We start from the raw sequence: 17433 nt of genomic DNA on the forward strand, positions 1-17433 counted from the left end.
CCCCTTTACGCCTCGGCTGCACCGAGAAATTCTGTCCATAAAAGTTATGAACAGACTCGGTGAAAAAGGACAGCCTTGGCGGAGTCCAACCCTCACCGGAAACAAGTCCGACTTACTACCAGCAATGCGGCGCAAACTCTGACACTGTTCGTACAGTGACCGAACAGCCCGTATCAGGTGGTTCGGTACCCCATACTCCCGAAGCAACCCCACAGGACTCCCCGAGGGACACGGTCGAACCCCTTCTCCGAGTCCACAAAACACAGGTAGACTGGTTGGGCGAGCTCACATGCACCCTCGAGGACCCTGTCAAGGGTGGAGAGCTGGTACACTGTTCCACGGCCTGGACGAAAACCACTCTGCTCCTCCTGAATCTGAGATTTGACTTCCCGACGGAACCTCCTCTCCAGCACCCCTGAATAGACCTTACCAGGGAGGCTGAGGAGTGTGATCCCCCTGTAGTTGGAACACACCCTCCGGTCCCCCTCCAACCCAGTATGCCAATCCAGAGGCACTGTCCCTGATGTCCACGCGATATTGCAGAGACTTGTCAACCAGGACAGCCCCCCAACATCCAGAGCGTTTAGGAACTCCGGGCGAATCTCATCCACCCCCCGGAGCCCTGCCACCGAGGAGCTTTTTAACCACTTCGGTGACCTCAACCCCAAGAGAGCCCGCCGCAGAGAACCCAGACTCTGCTTCCTCATGGGAAAGCGTGTCGGTGGAATTCAGGAGATCTTCGAAGTATTCTCCCCACCGACTCACAACGTCCCAAGTCGAAGTCAGCAGTGCCCATCCTCACTATACAGTGTTGGTGGTGCACTGCTTCCCCATCCTGAGACGCCGGATGGTGGACCAGAATTTCCTTGAAGCCGTCCGGAAGTCGTTCTCCATGGCCTCACCACAACTCCTCCCATGTCTGAGTTTTTGCCTCAGCGACCACCAAAGCTGCATTCCACTTGGCCAGCCGGTACCCATCAGCTGCCTCAGGAGTCCCACATGCCAAAAAGGCCAAATAGGACTCCTTCTTCAGCTTGACGGCATCCCTCATCGCTGGTGTCCACCAACGGGTTTGGGGATTTCCGCCACGACGGGCACCTACTATCTTATGGCCACAGCTCCGGTCGGCCACCTCGGCCACCACCCAGCTCACACTGCAATCACAATAAACACAATTATTTATTGATTTTGAAATTTAGTATTTATTTAACTACCAAAACTCAAATCTAAATATATCTTAAAAGAACATCCAGAAAATAAATTGGTAAAAAGTAAAATAATATAAATAAAATAGACATAAAAAACTAATAAAAACAAGTACAGCAATAGCCAAAAACATTGGCATGCCTGGGGTGACTGTATTGTCTATTGTATATATTTGACAAAAAATAAATAAAATTAAATATTGTGGCACCTAGCATACAGAAATAATGGTAATCCTATTCTGTGCCGTCATCTAATGCTAATTTTAGCTAGCCCGTCAATAGGGCTTCCATTGACTGTTAGCATTAAAGCTATAATCCACAACTTTTTTTGTTTAAAAAAACACTGTCATTTTCACCCAAGCCACAACTAGAGGAGATGACAATGATGACGAAGCCATTCCGCTCTTCTAACATTTTGCTATATTTGTCAGTATCTTATTTTGTATATTTAGTGAATGCCCTATTCAATCCCTCACTGGGCCAGGACAGAAATGACGCATGTCCTTCAAAACATGGTAAAAATGTTGTATAATCACATATAAAGGGTGTTACATGCATTGCCTACGTCATATTGAAGCGACAGCGCTGTGCTTTTGTTGTATTGCAGAAATTGATTGGGGGGGAAAAAGTTACATACTATAGCTTTTAAGATGGTGATTTCTAAAGCGATGTGTGTCTTGTATTTTAATATACAATGTGTGTAATTTTTTGTTGTGCATTTAGTTTTACAGTTAACTCCAACTGGAGTGTCAATAAACATCTTAAAGCACACTCAGGGAGGGCAGAATAACGTGTGTCACACGCTACATCACAGGGTGCATTCAAGGTACATTTATAATGCAGGAACTGGCACAACCACAGCTGCAGCAAATTAATAATTTTTCTTCGATTATAATGTTTTTATAATCCGAGAAGCCAAAATCAAGATTAAATTTCAATTACTCGCCCAACCCTACTTAGGGAGTGTTTTTGTTTGGGTCCATACACATACACGCAGTAGTATAGTGTATGAACTGCTGCTTCCATGAGTCAAAATGCTATTATTGTCTTTATGGGCACTAGCTTTTTCTATGTGACACGTTATGAAGACACCTGGGAACTGTTTTAAATTGTGAAATTGTCTCCTTTAAGGATTCTAATGAGAATGTGGAAGCTGTGAAAACCCGACCTGCAAAAAGACTAAAAACACAAACATTGCAAAACTTTTGAATACCCTGCTTTTACTTAAAAATATGTCAAGTAAATGAACACTAGAATGAGTGGTTTTACCTCTGCAGGCACTGACCACTGCGTCGAGGGACTCCCGACAGCTTGGCGACACCTTCAGACCCTCGATGGTGCTGACCAGAGGAACCATCCCCAGGCCATTCAGGGGCGTGTCCAGGATGGCAGACATTAGTTCTCCCTGTAAACATTGGTCGGAGGGAAGCTTACTTTACTGATGTTTACTGTCACGTGCAACGTGTCACGCAGAACGTACACAGATGCACACGTGCCACACAGGCTAATTAAGTTACGGGAACGTGGAGCTTTTTAGCAGGCGGCAAGTGGCCACGGTGACTCCCATCCCTTGCAGCCAACCACAGAACACTTACACAGCGAGTAGGGAGTCATCTTACCACAGGGGGATCGAACAGGGTACTGAGATCGGCGAAGCTCGATAGGAAGCGTGTCAACTGTGTCTCCATGGGCTCCAGCAGGATGATGGAGGAGTTGGAAACAACATTTTTAAGCAGCTTCTTCTGTGACGCTGCAAAGACAGGTTCAAAAATAATACACAGCTGCAATGACACTCAATAGAACCAAAACCCTTCAACCACCGTTGAAAAATCCTAATCAAGAGTCACGCATTCAGGTAGAATATGTACACAGAGTTTGAACCCTGAATTTAACTCTGCTCATATGATGCCTATGCCATTGAAGTTAAGACTAAAAGACTAAGACAAAAGGCTTCTTTACACTCGGGTGGACGGTGACCGCGCTGACGTCATTGCGGCTATCCCACGTGCAGTTTGCCTTTATACTCGAGCGCAGTTTTGAAAATGTACTGCAGTTCTCATCCAAGTCGGAGGTGTCTCTACGGCTGGTATTGGCTAGGACACCAGGGTGGAGTTTCCTCTGCATTTTTTGGCCATTTCCGGTAGCCGTTTTTACTTTCCATTCAAGAAAAAGGAACAAAGCAACAACAATGGCAACCGTGGAACAGTCAGTGTCTGCTCGAACAAATGGATCGAGATGACCAGATGATACGTTTAATTATGCTGAAAAATCGATCAAGAAGGCAGCGGCGTAGGTGGTATGTGGAATCAAGGGGAATGCCGAGTACATCATCACAGCATGTGACTAAAACAGACCAATCACGAGAGATGATCTCCGTGGCATTCTACGCACAGCAAACATTTTTGCCGTGCGCGTGAAGTGATGCATAGGGGCCGCGCGGCACAATGAGTCAGTCACGTGATGGAATGCGGGTGCTGTTGGCCGCGCGAGGGCGGGACTATAAAGAGGCCTTAAGGGTTATTTATTTTGTTTTATATTAAAATTAATGAACTTGTTTGTTTACATTAGTTTATTTATACTTCAAAGTTCAAATGTATTTTTTTAACAAAACTGTCTCTATGATGGTGTCAGTTTGATCCTGCAACAGATTCTATTTCCTTTATTTCCTATGGAAAAAAACTGTTTCAAAATTCAAACAAATTGAGGGTTAAACAGTATTTTTTTCAGGTAATGCAGCTGCACATTTATATAAGCAGTGACCACGAGGAGAACAACATAGTGCCAAGGATCCAGTTCCTTTACCGGGTGGTAGGTAATTGCACAGAATGTCTGTAGCCGCACTCTTGTGGTCTCTGCTGTCATCGCAGCCCTCCGTAGCTGTGATGGTCAGCGGACAATGTGAGGCGGGAGAGAAGAGCGGATACGACTGCTGGCCCTCCTCAATGGTGAAGCCCATCACTTCCACGCGTCCATACAAGCAAGTCAAAAAACACTTCCCGCGGAAACACAGGGCCTGAAAGAACACAGGCCAATATGTGACAAAATGTAAAATTGACTCGATGTTAAGATGCCCCGAAGCATACCTGTCCCTTCTGCATGACTAGCACTGCGTGCTTCCTCTGATCGTCCCTCTCTGCACACTGATGGAGAGACTTTCCATCTAGTCGACATGTATGCGCATCCTCCCTGGTACCTTGCGTCTTTAGCCCATTCACTAGGATGGACTGGGAGTACTCCTTCCAGTCCTGAAACTCATCGGAATCCATGTCCCCATTGGTGAAGGACTTTGTCTGAGGAACAGTTTTCCCGGACACAGACTTTGTTTTGTTCTTCAGTCTCTTCACGTTGGGCTGCTTCTTCACGGTCTCCTTGATCATCCTGACCATGACAGGACTGGAGTTGAGGTCAGAGGAGCTGCTGGGAGGCCTGCACCTTTTACCCCTCACGTCCTTCCACTTCTGAGACGTCGCACTGCCCTTTGAATGGCTGCCTCTCTTAGCCTTCATTATGTGGATGAGTGGCTGTTTGGTGGATCAGCACTACAGTAGAGCATATTAAATATTCTTTTCAAGTAAAATGCAACCGCACGGATATTTAGAAGATTTAAAAAATTCCGGTTTAGCGTTTTCATAACATTGAGATTTAGATCAATTTACCTTCAAACAGGAACCGCAGGCATAGGCAAAGGGAAATTAGCGGGGCTTGCTAACTTTGCATCGCCAGCGAATGTTCTTCGCACGGGAAAAGAATAAAAACAAAAAATCCTGCAACTACGTTAAAAACAAAATGCACGAATGTAGAAGTTGCTTAGAACTCCCCCTCGACTACAAACCCTCTTCAAATGGTTTATAACGAGTCGTCTGTTCCCAAAGTATTGGTTAGCCACCTAGCTAACATGTGGACCAGGGAGCCACAACAGACGACTTGCTGTGGCCAAGAATGTTCCCGGACTAATATTATTTACAGGATGTGGTTTTCGAAACGCAACCCTGATATTTGCTTTAGTCGTATCGTGGTAGGAATATGCCAAAGTACAATTCGGATAGAAGCGCTCACTTTGTTGATATAAGATTTTATAGTCTGTTTGTCAGTCTATACTGGTGGGCAACCATTAAACCTGACCTATTCAGGAGTTCAGTTGTGAGATACGTCATATCCGCTTTCTTTTAGGGGCCTACAAGAAGCAAAACAGGGTAGATGAATGGCGCTAGTTTTGCGCTTTTACTCCAAACACAAGATACACTGCCTCAGCAACATTAGCGGGTGCGGATTTTTGTTGGAATATTTACAGGTCGGCGTTAAGTTTCATCAGTCTTGTGGTAAGTCTTTAAAAGCAGCTGCCGCGTAGCAGCCATGCTAAGGGAGCGTCTTGAAAATACATGCTAGGACGTAAACGTCGAGGTGCTCAGGGTTTTGCACGGCACTATTTTTTTCTAATAGTTGGTATACTACTAGTTTTTTTCACCGTAAGTAAGGTTGCTTACTTTGTTAGTTTTAGAAGTTTAATTTTTGAATCATTTTTTTTGATTTCCTAAAAGTTGTAGATAAGATGGAAATAACTGCTATCCCATTGGGTATCCTTCAATCGTTTACGACTGTAAATTTACAGTCATATAGGATACTAACGCTGAATATTCAGCGTTAGTCAAAGTATGGCCAGCTCCGCTCTTTGTTCTGGGCTGCTGTGCATATACATTTGCATTATCAAGACTCCTGTAGTATTTTTTTCATTTAGACATTTTTGTCCCTAGAATAACTTAAAATATATTAATTCATTTTTATATTCATTTATCAAAATAAATAATTGGTCAAGTGTAGAGGTGAAAAAACTAATTGGTTAATCAACAACTAATTGATTGTCAAATTAATTGACAACTATTTTAATAATTGATTAATCATTTAGAGATGTTTAATTTAAATTGTCAAAATCCTTGAAATTTCAACCGCTCAACAGTAATTGTTCTTTGATCTCTGTAGTCCTCCATTAAAGCAGACCGATTATCTTTGTGTTAAATCAATCACATTTCAAGATGAATTTTCACACAAAATTTGAATGTGATTCAAATAAAACAGTGGATACAGAGGATAGATGCATATGATCCAAATACCAATAAAATTAGCAATGATATTGATCCAATTTGCTGGGTTTTGTCAACCACACGTTAACCCTTTTTGAGATTTAAACAAAAAAAAAAATTCAGGTAATGACCAGACCAAAACAGCAGAAAAGAGAGAAATAGAAAATGTAAATTTCCTTATACAATAATATGGAGTAACTGGAGTTTGATTCGACGCAATTAAAAATGCATGCATATTATTGAATTCTTAATTCATTTTGTGCAATGTTGAAATTCTCTTCTCTGCATACAGCACCGCTTTCTAAATTCAACTGTTACATTCAGCTTTACAGATGCCATATCTGTCTGCAGATGGCATGTGCTGTGGCGATGACGTCGACTGTGACACATGGTAGGTATCCAATGTCATGATTGAAACTTTTAAAAGTTCACATAGTTTTGGCGTGGAATTATACTCACGCCACCTGCATGAAAGGTAGCAGCATGTACCACTGCGCTACGACAAGTGAACAAGTGGTTACCATGTCTGCCTCACAGTTCTGAGATTCAGGGTTTGAATCTGCTCCGGCCTACCTGTGTGGAGTTTACATTTTCTCCCTGTGCTTGTGTGGGCTTTCTCTGGGTACTCTGACTTCCTCCCCCATTCCAAAAACTTTCATGTTAATTAAGTTAATTGAAGACACTATCTTTGTGAATGTGAGTGTGAACGGTTTGTCTGTCTGTCCTATGATTGGCTTGCGACCAGTCCGGGTGTATTCTTCACCCCCAAAGTCAATTTGGATAGACTCCACCTCATCCGCATTCCTAATGAATACAATTGCTGTAGCAAATGGATGTCTGGATGTATTTAAAGACCTTATAATAGTGTTTCATGTCATAAGTTGCATCCCACATTGTGTTTTTGTTCCGTTTCAGTGGAGATGCGTGCCGCTGGGCATGCACAGCGTGTCCTGTCCACCTTAAACCAGCAGAGAGCAGCGGGGAGCTTTTGTGACGCCCTGCTGAAAGTGACCGACGGGGTTGTCTACGCTGCCCATCGCAGCGTCCTGGCCTGCTTCAGTCAAATCTTCCAGAATGACAACATGGCCACCGCTTCACCCAGCGTGGAGTTCTGCCTTCAAGAGTGCTCCAGCGAGGGCCTAGAGCTGCTGTTGGACTTTGTCTACACCGGGGAACTGAAGCTGGATCCGAGCGTCTTGGACAAGGTGCAGAGTGCAGCGTCCAGTTTGTGTGTCCCTGAAGCGCTCGCAATGTGTCACCGCTTCAGGGACAAACCCAGGGACGCGGTCCCTCTTCTCAAGCGAGGGCGAGGCAGACCGAGAAAGACAAATTCTGAGGTTTTCTCCATCTCAGGTGATGAGCCAAACAAACTGACAGTGGCTAAAGAGCAGTCCGTTTTGGAGGGGGTCGTAGGTGGCGTGAAGGTCCCCGCCACCGCGACCACCCGCTCGGGCCGAGTGGTGAAAGGGCCCAGACGGATGATCTCTGATGAAGACACTGCATGTGATGTCCTGGGCAGCGTGGGAGCCCCGCCTCATTTTTCAGAGCGAGAACATGCTGAAGACGAGGATCAGAACACTGAGCAGCCAACAGGTCAAACACAGGTACAAAGCAAGAATTGATGATGTTTGATGATTTCAGGCTTTTACAGCAGCGACTCTGAGCAGGGCCCATTTCGGATTTTATAGTCTGTAGTCCATGGCCATTCTAAATCTCTGAGAAAATATGATGCAAAGAAATCTTTTAGTAAATATTCTGCGTATCTGTGTGTTAAATGTTTAAATGTTATTTATTTATTTATTTTTAATAATCTGAGGTTTTATTAGTTATTAGAATTGCATGGCAGGCCAGATGCATTTTAATAAATTGAGACACTGTGAGTTTGGTGGAGGCAGCCTGGGTTCAGTTCCCACTCAGTGACAGTGTGAATGTGAGTGAGAATGGTTGTCCGTCTCTATATGTGCCCTGCGATTGGCTGGCGACCAGTTATGGGTGTACCCCGCCTCTCACCTGAAGGTAGCTGGGATAGGCTCCAGCTTGTCCGGGAAAATGGAAGCATGGGTTCATTTGAGGATTTCAATTCCAAAAGTGGAACACTGCATTACCTTTCAGAAGGGCAACTCAACTTTAACTACCTACCTAATTCCAATGATTTCTTGAGGTAGTGAAGTTTAGATTTTTCATTAGATAAAATCATCAAATTGATCCATCCACCCATTCCATTTTCCATATTGCTTATCCTCACTAGGGTCGCGGGTGTGCTCGAGCCCATCCCAGTTGACTCTGGGCAAGAGGCCGGGTACACCTTGAACTGGTCGCCAGCCAATCGCAGGGCACATAGAAACAAACGACCATTCACACGTATATTCACACCTATGGGCAATTTAGAGTCTTCAGTCAACCTATCATGCATGTTTTTGGGATGTGGGAGGAAACCAGAGTACCCGCACGCTGACGACCCTCCTTTCCCTGCCGACGGAGGCGGCGTAAGGAACGAGTTTCTCCAAGAAGGACCATGGATGTGGTATTGTTATAATGTTCGAGACTGACTGAGGTTTTTGGATTAACACAGAAACTTTGCTGCACCTAAGGATATGCGACGCTAGCATGAAGGAAGCTAGCCTTTAAAAAGTGGGAGGCAAAAACATGAAAGGTTGTAATTCCGACACTGTTTAACTGATTTGGTTGTAAATACTCTCAAATTAAAGCTAAAAGTCTGCAGCAAGCACATGTTGTTAGTTTCAATTTAGTTCCATTGTTTTGGTGTTTAGAGCCCAAAAGATGTCAATTGTGTTCATGTCCCAATGTTTATGGACATGACTGGAAGCAGACAGTATATCAATGCTGCTAGTAACATGAAGTTTATAGAGTGAACTGTATGGATAAACCAAGCTCATTCAGGTATGATCAGTAGACCTTTGTTGAGCCAAAGCACCTATTTTAATACATTTGAAAAAAATATCAAATATTATAATACAAATATGATAAAATGTATGAATACGGAAATCTTGTCGAGTTTAGTCACAAATGTACTTTACTCTGTGTAAAATCTGGGCTTGTTTAGTAGAACAAAAAGCTGATCTATTTGCAGGGAGCCAACTTGGTCTGTTGTATGAATAGGAACACGTCGATACAGAGCGTTATTGTACCTTTTGCCATCGAATGGAAGCGCATTTAATCATTCTGCCTGTCATTAAACTCCGCTGACATAGATAGACGAACAAAGAAACTGCCCCCGTGATCCAACTTCGGATAAGCGGAAGAAGATGGATGGATGAATTAATTTTCTGAAGAGTCAACGTAAACCCAACTGAAAACCATCACCACAAAACTGAGAAAACCCACGCAGGCACGGGGAGGACATGCAAACTCCACACAGGCGGGGCCGGGGATTGAACCCCGGTCCTCAGAACTGTGAGCCTGACTCTCTAACCAGTCGTCCACCGTGCCGCCTGAAATAAAAATAAAAATAACTGGAAAATAATTTTTGTGGTCACAAAAGTAGTTAAAAATAACACATTTTTGTGAAATGTCCTTCGTTTTCGTCTTTGTCAAATTATCTCATACATAAGCCTATTTGGTCGATATAAAATGCATTTATTTTGACTCTTCTGTTTTTTTCTTTTTTAATATTTGATTTGTGGATGGTTGTTCATCTGTCCTAACTGGATATATATTTTTTACAATCGTGTCTGTTGAGTTTTTATTACACAATACTTATTGTGACCTTTAACAACTACATTAAACCCAAGTATTTTCAAAACATAAAGACTAATAAAACCTAGCAAAACCTCTGTAAAACTAACTGAATTTGACAATCAAAAGCTCAAAATGAACTAAATACTAAATCTAACAGAAAATCCAAAACAATTATAACCTCAGGATCAGCTATTAAGAATAAGTCTCTCTTTTGCCCACTTGCAGATTAACAAGCTGCCGAGCCACATTAATGATACAGGGGCAGTTGAGGACGAAACCGACTCATTGGAGAGGACCATCTGCGACTCTGATGAGGAGTATATTCCCACCCACAAGTCCAGTACCGCGGCAGCATCTCCGCCGATTTCACGACGATGTCGGCGCAGTTCGCACAAGAGTGGCCATGGCGAAACGGCGGAGGGAGAATCCTCTGTGCGCTGTCCAGTCTGTCACAAAGTATTCAAGAGCAAATATTACCTCAAAGTGCACAACAGGTAGGCGCTGGTCCCCAAATCCTCTCATGTTGGAACAGAAAGCAATTTTTGTCTAATGCTATTTGTGTGCTTCAAAGACGTCATACTGGCGAGAAACCGTTTGGTTGCCATAAATGTGGAAAGCACTACTTCAGAAAAGAGAATCTTTTAATTCATGAGCTCAGGCACTGTACTGCAACACAGGTGAGGACAACAATTGCTCTTATTGTTTTATCATCACCACATTTACCATCATCTGTGCAATGTCATCCAGAAGACATCTAACAAGGCCCATCAATACTAAGCATTACCATTTCTTTGGTCTGCTGCATGTCCCCAATGCAAGCAGACTGTAACCAACATACACTACTCACAAAACGTCAAGAATTTGAAGTTTTTAATGCACATGTCCAACTAGTCAATGTGTCAGTACTTTTTCCATGACTTGCTATTCGCTAACAAGGAGCTGAATGACAAAATTCACAACAGGCATTTGGTCCATGAGAATTTCCAAGGACCTCCACTTCTATGCCTTTCTGTCACTTCAATTCTCCCTGTATCTCTGTTGCAACCTGCTAATGGAACTCGGTGACACTCTAAGCTCAGTGGCCACACCCCTCTGAGAACATCCTGTGTGAAGCCTCACAATGGTGATGTACTGTTAATCAATTGTTAAGTGTCATCTTGTTCTCATGATGTCAAAGTGTGAACCGCATGATGAAGAGGACTGTTAAAAAAACAATTCTCATTGAACCAGAAAATGTTTTGGTCCATTCATGGAACAAATACCTGTTGTAAATGTTGCCGTTCAGCACCTTGTTTGCGTTTAATTGGAGAATTATGTTACATTTCTGCTACTCGCTCCAGACATTCACGTGTCGGACGTGCTCGTCGTCATTTAAAGACAAAGAGGAGCTGCGTGCCCATGTCGTCTCCCATGTCGAGCAGATGCCCTACAAGGTAGCGCCAATGGCAGAGTGGCATGAACCCGTGTGGTAAAGAGAAATCTCATCTTCGACATGTTGTTTTTATTCCTCAGTGTTCACAGTGTGCTGAACAATTCATGTACAAGAAACACCTGATGTGTCACATGATGAAGGTCCATGGCTACCCCAAACCACATGCTGTGAGTTGATCGCTCCAGTTGAATAATAATTGCATTCAAATGAAAGGCCTAGCGATACTTTTAAAGTCATATGTACATTGAACCCCCACAATTTGAGGAACCAAAAAGGGTTGTAATTACCTATAGAGGCCACAAGATGGCAGCAAAGCAGTTTTTTCAATTAGACAAGGCTATGGCTGGACAAAATGAAGCTTTGTTTCTCAGTTCAACGAGATGCTGTAGTTATTTGGCACAAAGATTCTACCAGATTGCGCCAAAGCAATATTTTTTTAAATTTTGTAATATTTTATATTAGACATGGCAAAAAACAGCAATGAAATGAGTTTTTTTTATTTTTTAGTTAATAACGGAGGCTATGTTTCCGATTCGCAAATGCCGAAATGCAAATAAGCGAGGGTTCACTCTTTTCATTTGGTTAGACGAGTGCCATGGAGAATTATCCAATTTCACTTAATTGGTCCCAAAATAATTTATTCACTCTAAATAGTGTATCTTTGTTCATCTATTGAAGCAGAACAATTAAATGCTCTTCCACACGATGGCAAGAGGTAGATAATTGGCCTGTGTATCCACTTTTTTTGTAACCTTTGTTTGTGTGATGGACCGTGATATTATTTTCTCATATAAAATATTTGCCTTGGCTGAATAAAGTTTGGGAAACACTGTAGTAGAGAAGAGACCTCCACCAATCCCTCCTCCAATCAATCCTGATTTGGATGTCCACCAAACTATACACATTCATAGATTCTCACTTCCTGCATACTGTATGTCTGAAGTTTGTTTTAAGTTTAATCAGCACAAAAAACATGTTAAAAAAACACCCACTGTACATCTAAACTACAGAGAAAGCATAAACAATTAAATATGGCCTAATATGGTACATTAGAGGAGTGCCCATCATTAACTCTGCAAAAGAGCTCATGCTGGCAGCCAGTAGGGTAATGTAGAGGTCACCCTCAGTTAACTGTACGGGGAAAGAGTCAGCCAAGGCCAATTAAACACTATGTAACGTTTAATACTGTATTTATTTATCAATTCATTGTTTACCTCTGGCGTCACTGAATTTGGTGCAGACAGCGCGGGTTCCCTTCCCACTCAGTGATTGTGGGACTGTGCGTGTCAATGATCTGTCTCCATATGTGCCCTGAGATTGACAGGCGACCAGTTCAGGGAGTAGTTCGCCTTTTGCCCTAAATCAGCTAGTATAAGCGCCAGCTCACCTGCCACCCTGAACAGGATAACCGGTCATGAAAACGGATGGATGTTCACAAGTGTTAGCATGTGCTAATTATTGGCCTGGTTTCTGCCTCCAAGGAAATGCGAAAGCAGACGTGTTTGTAACTAAACAATGAAAAACATTGTTTTCTTTCTTATGACTACTGCAAAGCAAGTTGAAGATGTTTATTTGGTGTACTCAGCTCTTTTGACAATGTGACACAAGACCGCTGTCTAGCTCTGAGGACACCATTCATGGAGGCTTTTCTCTGCTTAAAATGTGAGGCTGCTTACTAATGTTCTTTTTCTTCCCTTTTCACTTTCTTCTCTTAACACCACTTGTTGAGGCTGCTCCATGTTTTTGAGCTAAAGAAAAAGTTTATTTGTGAATGTAGTGTTTTCGGGGTAGAAAAAAACCAAGATGTTTCTGTCAGTGTCCACAGTGCCCGAAAACCTTCTGGACCCGCTATGAGCTGCGAGTGCATGAAGCCTCCAAACACCGCGGGGAAAAGCCATTTGTGTGCGAGGAGTGTGGCCATCGAGCGTCCAGTCGCAATGGCCTGCAGATGCACATCAAAGCTATCCACAGGTAACACCAGGCTTTTTTCTAATTATTGTGTCGATTGTGCATATGTAGTGCTAGCCAAGGGAGGACTTGACGAGGGACCCTAAAAGTGGTCCACTCAAGCCCCTCACTCTGACATGCCACTGTTACTGCAGTTCAACTTAACTGCACTTGCATGAAATCTGGTTGTTTTAGTTAAGATTGTGGAAAAAAAAGATATTTTCACCAAATATATTTTAGTTCCCTATTAAGAGCCAACGTTCAATTTGGTAAATTCCGGTTAATTCCCATTAATTTCGGTGGAAAGTTTCCAGGTTTGAAAAATTCCTGGAATTTGTGAACAAATCTTTCTTCTTATTGTTTCTTTCTCACAGAAACGAGCGCCCCTTCCTTTGTAGCATTTGCGGCCACGCCTTCTCCCAGAAAAACAACCTCAACATGCACCTGCGCGTACATAGTGGCGAAAAACCATACCAGTGTCACCTGTGCGGCAAAACCTTCCGCACGCAAGGTAACAGCCGTCCGACGGATGCCACGCCGGCCAGAATCTTTGGTTTTGCGCCAATAACTCCTGCTTTACTTTGACGACAGCTAGCCTCGAAAAACACCACCGGACGCACACGGGCGAGCGGCCCTTCCCCTGCGACGTGTGCGACCAGCGCTTCACAGAGAAGGGCGCCCTCCTTCGCCACAAGGCTAGCAAGCACGAAGAGGGTCGCCCCCACTGCTGCCACATATGTAACAAGACTTTTAAAGGTAAGGATGCCGCCTCTGCTCAAGTGTTGTGAAAGACGAGCAAATCTTACTTCCGCCTGTATCCTTTACCAGCCAAAGAACAACTGCGGGTCCATCTGCGTCGCCATAAGGGTATGAGGAAGTTCGAGTGTGATGACTGTGGCTACAAGTTTACCCGACAGGTATGCTACAGCACGTGGCAAAAAGCAGAGCCCACTTGTGTTGGCAGGAGCAACGTTACAAGTAGCGTCGTCACGTCACTGTTTTCAACCTCAAATAGCTTTTCGGTAGCAAAGCTACTTTCCTGGTCACATAACACGGTAGTGTCCACAGAAGCTACATTTCTGGAGGCAGTTCCAAACCTTAAATGCATCCCTTAAATTTGACCTTAAGTACCAGTCTGACCTAGATTGTATAGAAAAACATGTTCGCTAATTGTCAGGTAATGCTGCAGAATGGGATGGAAAGCAGCCCAGCTGGAGGTAACTGCAGAAGAGGAGGCAGAGATGTGGAAATGTGAAGGACCATGGGGCAATACCTTACCAAATTCATGTTACTTATTGACAGTGTCGGGAAGGTGTTCTTTGCTTCAACCTGGTCATTGTAGCGGTTTTTAAAGCGGGGGTCGAGTGTACATGCCAAACTTAAGAGCTCAATGTCACCTTTGTATTTTGTGTTCAGGTAGTCCAAAATGGTTTATTTGATAGTTTTAGTTAGCTCTGTGTTATCAGACTTAACTGCCACGACTGGTGTTGAACAATGACTGATCAGGTTTGAGGTAGGACACTGTGACAACTTTCTGACCTGAAAGTGCATCTGAAAACTCTGAACAGAGGACCAAGGGCTTTGCTACTGATTTTAGCACCTTACCTCACCGCTTTGCCAGGACCCAGCATATGACGGATGGCCTTCTCTTGTTCAACAAATCTTTCAATAATGCGCTGTTCTGGAGGCTGAAATGTGATTGTAAAAAAATAATCATAATAATAACAGCCACACACAGTACTCGTACCAGAAGCAGTGCAGTCAAGAGAAACGCTTTCTTTCCTAGGCACATCTGCGTCGACACGTTCAGATCCACAAGCGGACCGAGAACTACAACCCGCGACAGAGGAAACTGCGGAACGTGGTCGTGGATGAGCACGACGGAGGTCCGGGTGACTTTGACGCCACCAAACCAGGAGAGGCCACACCAGTCGCTGTGGAAGCGGTTGGCGCCGCATCTTCTGGCATGGGGTCCAGTTGCGTGGTGACAGTGGTGATCGAGTAGAGCACATCTTTGTACCGCAAACACAACTTTGGACATGGAAGAGAATCTCACTTCTGTGCTGCTCTCCCTGCCAGAACCGCCTCTGATTGTCATTCATAGTTATTGTGCTCGTTCTCGCATCCGCCAGTAAGTTATTGGTCAACAAGGAGTTGTACCATACCTGTCAAGTTTTGGATGTGAAAATAAGGGAATTTTTTTTCGGGATACGCATACATAATACTCATACTTAATTTGACTCAACTTATCTTTGATGATTTGTGCTGCCTTGTTTTTTCCTGCTGAGTATTTCCGTGCGATAGCACAGTCAGGGAACATCTCAGCTACACACTTGTTGAAGTCGTCACAGAAGGTGAAAGCAACGTTGTTTTTGGCACACAGCATTGCCAGTTTAACCTCCGCATTTATTACCTGGTCTGCCGGGGTGGTATTTCTAATCACAAATGCTACCATAGCCTGGACATGTTTCTATGCTTCTAGCCAGTGCAGCTCCTTAGTGGATTCTGACTGATGTCGTCCTTTCCGCATTTGAGGCACTAAAATCCCTGTTACAAATCGTACAAAATGCATGACTATGCCCCATCTTGTTCTCTAGAAAATTAAATTCACTGTCGCATTTTTCTAAATATTTACAGAACCTCTTTGTTTTTTGGGCAGCAATGCCTTCTTTGTCACGCCCATCCATCTCTCTCATTTGTTTTTCGAGTTTGTTCCCGCTGTCAGCACAGTTCTCGCGATGCGAGTGACAGTTCAGTTCGGAGAGTCTGGGGAACTTTTTTTTTTGTTTTTGTTTCCATTATAATATGGGAGATTTATACTAATCCGGGAGGCCGGCGGGACAGAGGGGTAAAATACGGTATTGTCCCGGCCAAAACAGGACACTTGACAGCTATGAGTTGTACTCCTTGATGAGAGCGACAACCCTGTCAGCCGAATCATTGCCACACTTCAGGCTGTGTGTTATTTACTATGCAGTCTTAAAAGCATCTCAAGAGTCCCACATATCAGGGTCAGCCTTGGGGAAAGTCTGTGGTTAAGCGTAAACATCTAAAGAAGTTTAGGGTGTTTTTTGTCACAAGCCGTGTCAGAGATTTGATGGCGATTTGTATGTGTTTTGGGCCTTTTGGTGAACTGGCGACTCCTTCAACTCCCAACAATGGCTTGATTCATTTGGTGATGCAGGTAACTAACTACCAAACTGGTCCACAATAATCCATACATATTAACTGCATGGTCGAACAAGTCCAGTGCTGCCTGCCATGAGCACACATTTTAACGATTATACATTCTAGCAGAATTTATCACGATATGGGAAAACTCCTAATTTGCATAGTATACATATGTGAAAAGTCTTGAGCAACCTCTAAATTTTGATTGATAGAATTTTGCCCAAATATGTTTTTTTAAATGTATTGAAACATTGGTAAGGTGATGAACTTTTAAAGATTCAATAATAAGGACTGCCTCTGACCTCTTGCAAATGTCTCATCAAAGTGCAGACTACAGCTGCATAATCACAAAAGTTACAGTAAATGTAGGATGTAACAAAGCATTTTTGGTCGCATTGATACAATGGGACTTCCAGTATATACTAGTTGATAAAAGAGAAAAAAAGATACTTTGACAGAAATTTTGATTACCACATTTATACAAATATTTTTCTGCCCACACCCATTAAAGGAAATCAGCTATGACTGCTGCACCTAGGAAATAAGTGGTGCTACAAGCATGCTATAACTGCAAGGTCATTTTGGTTGAGCTGTAGCATGAATAAAGACAATCTGGGTAGACTAATGATGAACGGGAGTAATATGTGTAAAATTGCCCTTTTTGTCAGCATGTTTTTTTTTGGGGGGTATAAAATGGGGCAAAAAAAGTAGTCAGCCACCAATTGTGCAAGTTCTCCCACTTAAAAACATGAGGCCTGCAATTTTCAAAAGTTGATCTCAATACTTTGTTCTATACCCTTTGTTCGCAATGACAGAGGTCAAACGTTTTCTGTTAAGTCTTCACACACTGTTGCTGGTATTTTGGCCCATTCCTCCATGCAGATCTCCTCTAGAGCAGTGA

The 17433-nt window shown here is 43.3% G+C and overlaps 2 protein-coding genes across 7 annotated transcripts in view; one reads left to right on the plus strand and one right to left on the minus strand.

Annotated features, from left to right (window-relative positions):
* Window positions 1–5394, minus strand: part of nol9 (nucleolar protein 9) — a 22066-nt gene extending 16672 nt beyond the window's left edge. For both annotated transcript variants that reach the window (XM_061790946.1, XM_061790937.1), the window contains exons 1-5: window positions 4862–5394; window positions 4289–4744; window positions 4008–4218; window positions 2825–2955; window positions 2475–2610 (exon numbers count right to left, since the gene is read on the minus strand). In XM_061790946.1, coding sequence (XP_061646930.1) covers window positions 2475–2610; window positions 2825–2955; window positions 4008–4218; window positions 4289–4711 — 901 coding nt within the window. In that variant the 5' untranslated portion in view covers window positions 4712–4744; window positions 4862–5394. The remainder of the gene's footprint in view (window positions 1–2474; window positions 2611–2824; window positions 2956–4007; window positions 4219–4288; window positions 4745–4861) is intronic.
* On the plus strand, window positions 5367–17397 carry zbtb48 (zinc finger and BTB domain containing 48). Of its 5 annotated transcripts, none has more exons than XM_061790883.1 (12): window positions 5367–5524; window positions 6608–6674; window positions 7199–7887; window positions 10208–10476; window positions 10554–10659; window positions 11323–11415; window positions 11495–11581; window positions 13231–13385; window positions 13736–13872; window positions 13953–14117; window positions 14190–14278; window positions 15148–17397. In XM_061790883.1, the coding sequence occupies exons 2-12, from the start codon at window positions 6635–6637 to the stop codon at window positions 15364–15366; spliced, it is 2049 nt and encodes a 682-aa protein (XP_061646867.1). In that variant the 5' UTR covers window positions 5367–5524; window positions 6608–6634; the 3' UTR covers window positions 15367–17397. The 5 variants fall into 5 exon arrangements, with proteins under 5 accessions (XP_061646867.1, XP_061646872.1, XP_061646838.1 ...); XM_061790888.1 differs by having other exon boundaries at window positions 5368–5524; window positions 6635–6674; XM_061790854.1 differs by having other exon boundaries at window positions 5384–5524; window positions 6576–6674.
* Window positions 17398–17433: the final 36 nt, after the last annotated feature.

This window comes from Phyllopteryx taeniolatus, chromosome 1 (assembly GCF_024500385.1).
Source record: "Phyllopteryx taeniolatus isolate TA_2022b chromosome 1, UOR_Ptae_1.2, whole genome shotgun sequence".
In the NCBI taxonomy this organism is placed as follows: Eukaryota; Metazoa; Chordata; class Actinopteri; order Syngnathiformes; family Syngnathidae; genus Phyllopteryx; species Phyllopteryx taeniolatus.